We start from the raw sequence: 8,329 nt of genomic DNA on the forward strand, positions 1-8,329 counted from the left end.
TAACTGGCACTTGATAGGGCATCCTGGATAAGATATCCTGGATAGACCTCTGGCAAGTGTGAAAACAAATGTTTGAGTTAGAAGTGACAGAACGTTTCATCATCACTACTTTTAGAGCATCGTCCTCAAAGCAAATCAGTAAAATAGTTTTAATTCATAGCAGTTGTTTTATTTAAAATAATTTCTTGCAGCATAATGAAACTTCAACCTCAGCAGTTTCCGTCTTATAAGCAAAGTTCTCAAATCAAGATCGGGCTTTTCGTATGTGGGCCTCTGAAATGGAGGGGCCAGGATGTTGTTGTTTTCTGTGCGTTAAAGGGTGACATTAAGATGGAGGTACAGGTGTGGTGCTCTACTCCTCTGCAGTGTGGGACAGCTGCTTCTCGTACAGGCTGAGGACGTGGTGCACAAACTGGTACTGCTCACCCGTCTGGATCATCCCGCCTCTGTCGCACACACACACACACACACACACACACACACACACACACACACACACACACACACACACACACACACACACACACACACACACACACACACACACACACACACACACACACACAGACACACACACACACACACACAGACACACACACACACACACACACACACACACACACACACACACACACACACACACACACACACACACACACACACACACACACATACGTGTCAGGGAAGAAACAAAGACAGACAGGTGTAAAGAAAGACAGACGGTAGACTGACCTGTCGAGGCGGAGCTGGCAGGTAGTTCTCAGTATGTCGACCACACCCTCACTCCTCAGCTGTTTACACAGGATGGAGGTGGCGATGAAACAGCCTGTCCGACCTATCCCAGCACTGGGAGGAGGATGAAGAGGAAGAAGAGGATGATGATGAAGAGGAGGAGGATGAAGAGGAACCATTAATGTATTAGACCTGACCAACCACGGTTTTAGAGGATTTCTGCAATGCTGCCCTCTTCTATCTCTAGGTGCACACACCTTCCAATGATGCCACACGTCTTCTATCTCTAGGTGCACAGACCTTCCAATGCTGCCACACGTCTTCTATCTCTAGGTGCACAGACCTTCCAATGCTGCCACAAGTCTTCTATCTCTAGGTGCACAGACCTTCCAATGCTGCCACACGTCTTCTATCTCTAGGTGCACAGACCTTCCAATGCTGCCACACGTCTTCTATCTCTAGGTGCACAGACCTTCCAATGCTGCCACAAGTCTTCTATCTCTAGGTGCACAGACCTTCCAATGCTGCCACACGTCTTCTATCTCTAGGGGCACAGACCTTCCAATGCTGCCACACGTCTTCTATCTCTAGGTGCACAGACCTTCCAATGCTGCCACATGTCTTCTATCTCTAGGTGCACAGGCCTTCCAATGCTGCCACACCTCTTCTATCTCTAGGTGCACAGGCCTTCCAATGCTGCCACACGTCTTCTATCTCTAGGTGCACAGACCTTCCAATGCTGCCACACGTCTTCTATCTCTAGGTGCACAGACCTTCCAATGATGCCACACGTCTTCTATCTCTAGGTGAACAGACCTTCCAATGCTGCCACACCTCTTCTATCTCTAGGTGCACAGGCCTTCCAATGCTGCCACACGTCTTCTATCTCTAGGGGCACAGACCTTCCAATGCTGCCACATGTCTTCTATCTCTAGGGGCACAGACCTTCCAATGCTGCCACACGTCTTCTATCTCTAGGGGCACAGACCTTCCAATGCTGCCACACGTCTTCTATCTCTAGGGGCACAGACCTTCCAATGCTGCCACACGTCTTCTATCTCTAGGTGCACAGACCTTCCAATGCTGCCACACGTCTTCTATCTCTAGGGGCACAGACCTTCCAATGCTGCCACAAGTCTTCTATCTCTAGGGGCACAGACCTTCCAATGCTGCCACACGTCTTCTATCTCTAGGGGCACAGACCTTCCAATGCTGCCACAAGTATTCTCTCTCTAGGTGCACAGACCTTCCAATGCTGCCACACGTCTTCTATCTCTAGGGGCACAGACCTTCCAATGCTGCCACACATCTTCTATCTCTAGGGGCACAGACCTTCCAATGCTGCCACACGTCTTCTATCTCTAGGGGCACAGACCTTCCAATGCTGCCACAAGTCTTCTATCTCTAGGGGCACAGGCCTTCCAATGCTGCCACACGTCTTCTATCTCTAGGGGCACAGACCTTCCAATGCTGCCACACGTCTTCTATCTCTAGGGGCACAGACCTTCCAATGCTGCCACAAGTCTTCTATCTCTAGGGGCACAGACCTTCCAATGCTGCCACACATCTTCTATCTCTAGGGGCACAGACCTTCCAATGCTGCCACACGTCTTCTATCTCTAGGGGCACAGACCTTCCAATGCTGCCACACATCTTCTATCTCTAGGGGCACAGACCTTCCAATGCTGCCACACATCTTCTATCTCTAGGGGCACATACCTTCCAATGCTGCCACACGTCTTCTATCTCTAGGTGCACAGACCTTCCAATGCTGCCACACATCTTCTATCTCTAGGGGCACAGACCTTCCAATGCTGCCACACATCTTCTATCTCTAGGTGCACAGACCTTCCAATGCTGCCACACGTCTTCTATCTCTAGGTGCACAGACCTTCCAATGCTGCCACACCTCTTCTATCTCTAGGTGCACAGACCTTCCAATGCTGCCACAAGTCTTCTATCTCTAGGTGCACAGACCTTCCAATGCTGCCACACGTCTTCTATCTCTAGGGGCACAGACCTTCCAATGCTGCCACACGTCTTCTATCTCTAGGGGCACAGACCTTCCAATGCTGCCACAAGTCTTCTATCTCTAGGGGCACAGACCTTCCAATGCTGCCACACGTCTTCTATCTCTAGGTGCACATACCTTCCAATGCTGCCACAAGTCTTCTATCTCCAGGGGCACAGACCTTCCAAAAAATCCACTGAGACGTCCTCCCTACTGACGGTAATAGGTGTGGGTATAATGTCTGTGTTTCCAACCCCACCTGCAGTGGACGATGACAGGGCCGCTGGTGGGCAGAGCTTCCTCTCTTGCCTGCTCCACTTCCTGTACCAGCTCCAGGAGGGGCGGGGCTTTGTCCGGTGTCTTCTGGTCAGGCCAGGAGGTGTACCAGTACTGCCTGAGGCTGCGCTCCTCTCCATCACACTGTCTCACAGACACACAAATACATCAAACACATGGTTTCCAGGTGTTTGATGCCATTCCATTTGCGTCGTACCGGCCATTATTATGAGCCGTTCTCCCCTCAGCAGCCTCCTGTGATGTCCTGGTGTTCTTGGCATTGATGTATAGATGCATACTGTAGATTTAGTCTCACCTTCAGAGTGAAGACCCTCAGGCTGTAGTCGTCCTCCTGGGTTACCGTGACAACCGTGATCAGGATGCCCTCGTGGGACACAGAGTCCTCAGGCCAGTACTCTGCACATTTCTGTAAGGGGCAACAGAGAGCCAGAGTTCACATGGGAATTTACCTCTGGTCTATCTCTTTCTCCCTCCCTCCCTCCCTCCCTACCTCATTCTTCTCCTCTAGGTTAGTGATCATGACGATGATAGGACAGCGTTCCTGCCACACCATCCTCCAGAAATCTCCCACCGTGTTGACTGTAGGACCTTGGGTAGCGATGTACGCCCGCTCCTCACCCCCGTAACCCTGTGGACAGCAACACAGAAGTTCTAGTGACGGCAACACAGTAGTTCTAGTGACGGCAACACAGTAGTTCTAGTGACGGCAACACAGTAGTTCTAGTGACGGCAACACAGTAGTTCTAGTGAAGGCAACACAGTAGTTCTAGTGACGGCAACACAGTAGTTCTAGTGACGGCAACACAGTAGTTCTAGTGACGGCAACACAGTAGTTCTAGTGAAGTCAACACAGTAGTTCTAGTGACGGCAACACAGTAGTTCTAGTGACGGCAACACAGTAGTTCTAGTGACAGCAACATAGTAGTTCTCGCAGGACCATGGATGAGTAAACTTGTACACAAGGCCCTAGCTTACAAGCCGCTGGGCCCTAATCGTCCACTTATGTGGCTATTGGCTGGGACGGCATTGCTTGTACATTAATTAGTTGAGATGGAGCAGTAGTTAGACAGAGACCTACCTGTATGTTGTTAGACAGAGACCTACCTGTAGGTAGATATACAGAGACCTACCTGTAGGTAGTTAGACAGAGACCTACCTGTATGTTGTTAGACAGAGACCTACCTGTAGGTAGTTAGACAGAGACCTACCTGTAGGTAGATATACAGAGACCTACCTGTAGGTAGTTAGACAGAGACCTACCTGTATGTTGTTAGACAGAGACCTACCTGTAGGTAGTTAGACAGAGACCTACCTGTAGGTAGTTAGACAGAGACCTACCTGTAGGTAGATATACAGAGACCTACCTGTAGGTAGATATACAGAGACCTACCTGTAGGTAGATATACAGAGACCTACCTGTATGTTGTTAGACAGAGACCTACCTGTAGGTAGTTAGACAGAGACCTACATGTAGGTAGTTAGACAGAGACCTACCTGTAGGTAGTTAGACAGAGACCTACCTGTAGGTAGTTAGACAGAGACCTACCTGTAGGTAGATATACAGAGACCTACCTGTAGGTAGTTAGACAGAGACCTACCTGTAGGTAGTTAGACAGAGACCTACCTGTAGGTAGATATACAGAGACCTACCTGTAGGTAGTTAGACAGAGACCTACCTGTAGGTAGATATACAGAGACCTACCTGTAGGTAGTTAGACAGAGACCTACCTGTAGGTAGTTAGACAGAGACCTACCTGTAGGTAGTTAGACAGAGACCTACATGTAGGTAGTTAGACAGAGACCTACCTGTAGGTAGTTAGACAGAGACCTACCTGTAGGTAGTTAGACAGAGACCTACCTGTAGGTAGTTAGACAGAGACCTACCTGTAGGTAGTTAGACAGAGACCTACCTGTAGGTAGTTAGCATTGATGTAGGTCCTGAGGAATTCATCTTCATCTGCTGTCTGGAGGATCACTCTACTGTGTGTGTCTGGAAAACACAGGACCATATCACAAGACCCAGACAACTGCCTGTGTGTGTATGTGTGTGTGTGTGTCTCTGCTTTCATTTGTGAGGTTCAGAGAGCGATTGGAAATGACTGCTGTTGGGAGTCCACTCACTGGGCAGGATGGTCTTATAGCGGTTCTTCCTCACCAGGCCTGGGTAGTTGTACTCCTTTGGGTCCACAAAGTTCATGGGAGTTTCCTGGCAACAGAACAATGGATGTACAGTAGCTTAGTGATGTGTGGTTGTGTCCAGGAAATGGTTTCCCTGGTGCATGATTGTGTGTGCTCGTCTTGGTTTGTGTCTATTGCACACACAGTTTAGACCAGGGTTGCCCAAAGTCGGTGCACGCAGAGGGGGCCCCAGGACTGATTTTGGGAAACTTTGGTTTACACTAGTAGTGAGTGTGTACATCTACCTTAGAGAGTGTGTGATTGTGTAGACCTACCTCTGTCTTAGAGATAGTGTGTGTGATTGTGAGTGTATATCTCAGCCTAAAGGTGTAATGCATCCTCTATGGAGCTGAGAATGCTAATGCTTTCACTGTGTCAACATCTCATACACTGTTTATAGTAGCCTCTGGGTGTTGAGAGCTCCTTGGTGGGTTTGTGTGTTACTCACATAGAACTCTGCCTGTAGGGCTTGGTCGTCCATAGCGCGTGTGTGGAGCTGGGCAGGGCTGAGTGTGTTTGTTCCCTCTCTCAGGTACTCCTTGGCAGTCTGGTCTCTGGGGGAGAGCTGGGCACCGTAGCCATAGGGCTCCGTACAGCCAGGAGAACACATGTCCAGGGTCAGGGACACGTTGGAGCCCCTCCTAACACACACACACACACACACACACACACACACACACACACACACACACACACACACACACACACACACACACACACACACACACACACACACACACACACACACACACACACACATTGGATGGCACAGACGCATACACTGTAATTTTGTATACACATTTTTTTAACTCAAATACTTCTAGTAAATTGAACTCATTATTTCTTCAAATGTTTTTGTGGTACTGACTCAAAACTAAATGAGAAGTCAGATCAACACATTTAAAAAAAAAGTTAGGCAACCCAATATTAGGAAGGTTTTCTTAATGTTTTGTACACTCAGTGTATATCACAAGGCCTTTCTTTGAGGGCCTAGTTATACCCTAACTCAGTGGTGTTCAGAATCTTCTGGTTTACAGGCCACATCAAGCCTGCAAATCACATTATGCTTGCAAAGTGATATTTAATTCCTATTGGAATCCAGCCAGAGTTAGGATATCCAACAAGTGGAATTGTTAATCACCCGCAACCTGCATTCAGAATGACTGCCAAGTTAGGGAAGTTTGAATACTGAAACTACAGCAGTGGCACTGTGGTCTAAGGCACTGCATCTCAGTGCAAGAGGCGTCACCACAGTCCCTGGTTTGAACCCAGGCTGTTTCACCTCTGTCTGTGATTGGGAGTTCCATAGGACGGTACACAGTTGGTCGGGGTAGGCTGTCATTGTAAATAAAAATGTATTCTTAAATGACTTGCCTAGTTAAATATTTACATTTTTACAAGGGCTTGATACATTTTTCTTCAGGGCAAATCAAGTCTGACATTTTAAAGTGGAAATTATCAACTTTACAAGCCTTTTTAAACACTACATGTTTGCATTTCTTGCTGTTCAGGAAAATCCTCAGCAACAAAAGAGTGATCTGGGTTTGGCGATCCCCTCGAGTTCGTGCAGTGGGGTAGATCTTCGTGGGCTATACTCAGCCTTGTCTCAGGGTAGTACAGTAAGTTGGTGGTTGAGGATATCCCTCTAGTGGTGTGGGGGCTGTGCTTTGGCAAAGTGGGTGGGGTTATATCCTGCTTGGTTTGCCCCGTCCGGAGTATCGTCGGACGGGGCCACAATGTCTCCCGAACCCTCCTGTCTCAGCCTCCAGTATTTATGCTGCAATAGTTTATGTGTCGGGGGGCTAGGATCAGTCTGTTATGTCTGGAGTACTTATCCTGTCTTATCCGGTGTCCTGTGTGAATTTAAGTCTAATTCTCTCTCTCTACCTCTCCCTCCCCTCCAGGAGGACCTGAGCCCTGGGACCAAGCCTCAGGACTACCTGGCCTGATGACTCCTTGCTGTCCCCAGTCCACCTGGTTGTGCTGCTGCTCCAGTTTAAACGGTTCTGCCTGCGGCTATGGAACCCTGACCTGTTCACCGGACGTGTTACCTTGTCCCGGACCTGCTGTTTTCGACTCTCTCTCTACCGCACCTGCTGTCTCTAACTCTGAATGCTCGGCTATGAAAAGCCAGCTGACATTTATTCCTGAGGTGCTGACCTGTTGCACCCTCGACAACCACTTTGATTATTATTATTATTATTTGACCCTGCTGGTCATCTATGAACGCTTGAACATCTTGGCCATGTACTGTTATAATCTCAACCCGGCACAGACAGAAGAGGACTAGCCATCCCTCAGAGCCTGGTTCCTCTCTAGGTTTCTTCCTAGGTTCCTTCTTCCTATGTTCCTGAGTTTTTCCTAGCCACCGTCCTTCTACATCTGTATTGCTTGCTGTTTGGGTTTTAGGCTGGGTTTCTGTATAGCACTTTGTGACATCGGCTGATGTAAAAAGGGCTTTATAAATACATTTGATTGATCATATTAAAATCCTACATCTGTACAATTCACTCGAAAAGGCAAGGCACACTGGGAAATTATATTGGAGGGGTGGCTTAGTGGGTGAGTTACTCAAAATGTTCAAGCTAACACAACTCAAATCTGGACCCCCTACAGAGTCACAGTGACAATCAATTTGAGTAAAGACTACAAAATCACTTTAAGTAACTATACTCAGATATATGAAGTGCAACAGGTTTCCTCAAAAGTTATGAGTCACGACAGCACATTAGGGTTTACCATGTACAAGAAAAATGTATTGCAATTGTGCACACACAGACCCCCCCCCCCCCCCCCCCCCCCTTGGAGATCACCTCTCCATCTCCATCCTCCCACTGACCTCTCTTGCAGGCCCACAGGTGTAACAGAGAGGGTGGTGATGTCCCCCTCCGTCCTGGTGTCCAGACCCAGGTCAAAGACAGGTGTCTGGGGTTCAGCTTCTAGGTTCATCAGGTCCTCCTGGGCGTCTGTCCACTCTGACAGGGTGAAGGAAGGCTGGCGACTCACTGACTGACGTCTGTCCCCATGGTTAGTCACCACCGTCGTGGACCACCACGCTTCACCGTACCCCAACTTACACACAATGCGGTAGACCTGGAGACACAACATCAA

General features: G+C 48.5%; 1 protein-coding gene across 1 annotated transcript in view; it reads right to left on the minus strand.

The window, feature by feature from the left end:
• Window positions 1-352: 352 nt before the first annotated feature.
• LOC120051694 (tyrosine-protein phosphatase non-receptor type 5-like) overlaps window positions 353-8,329 on the minus strand; it is a 9,905-nt gene continuing 1,928 nt past the window's right edge. The window contains exons 4-12 of the mRNA XM_038998581.1: window positions 8,058-8,311; window positions 5,667-5,859; window positions 5,162-5,246; window positions 4,951-5,030; window positions 3,531-3,668; window positions 3,336-3,446; window positions 3,003-3,163; window positions 733-846; window positions 353-446 (exon numbers count right to left, since the gene is read on the minus strand). Of these exons, the coding sequence (XP_038854509.1) occupies window positions 353-446; window positions 733-846; window positions 3,003-3,163; window positions 3,336-3,446; window positions 3,531-3,668; window positions 4,951-5,030; window positions 5,162-5,246; window positions 5,667-5,859; window positions 8,058-8,311 (1,230 nt within the window). The remainder of the gene's footprint in view (window positions 447-732; window positions 847-3,002; window positions 3,164-3,335; window positions 3,447-3,530; window positions 3,669-4,950; window positions 5,031-5,161; window positions 5,247-5,666; window positions 5,860-8,057; window positions 8,312-8,329) is intronic.

Source organism: Salvelinus namaycush, chromosome 8 (assembly GCF_016432855.1).
Source record: "Salvelinus namaycush isolate Seneca chromosome 8, SaNama_1.0, whole genome shotgun sequence".
Lineage (NCBI taxonomy): Eukaryota > Metazoa > Chordata > Actinopteri > Salmoniformes > Salmonidae > Salvelinus > Salvelinus namaycush.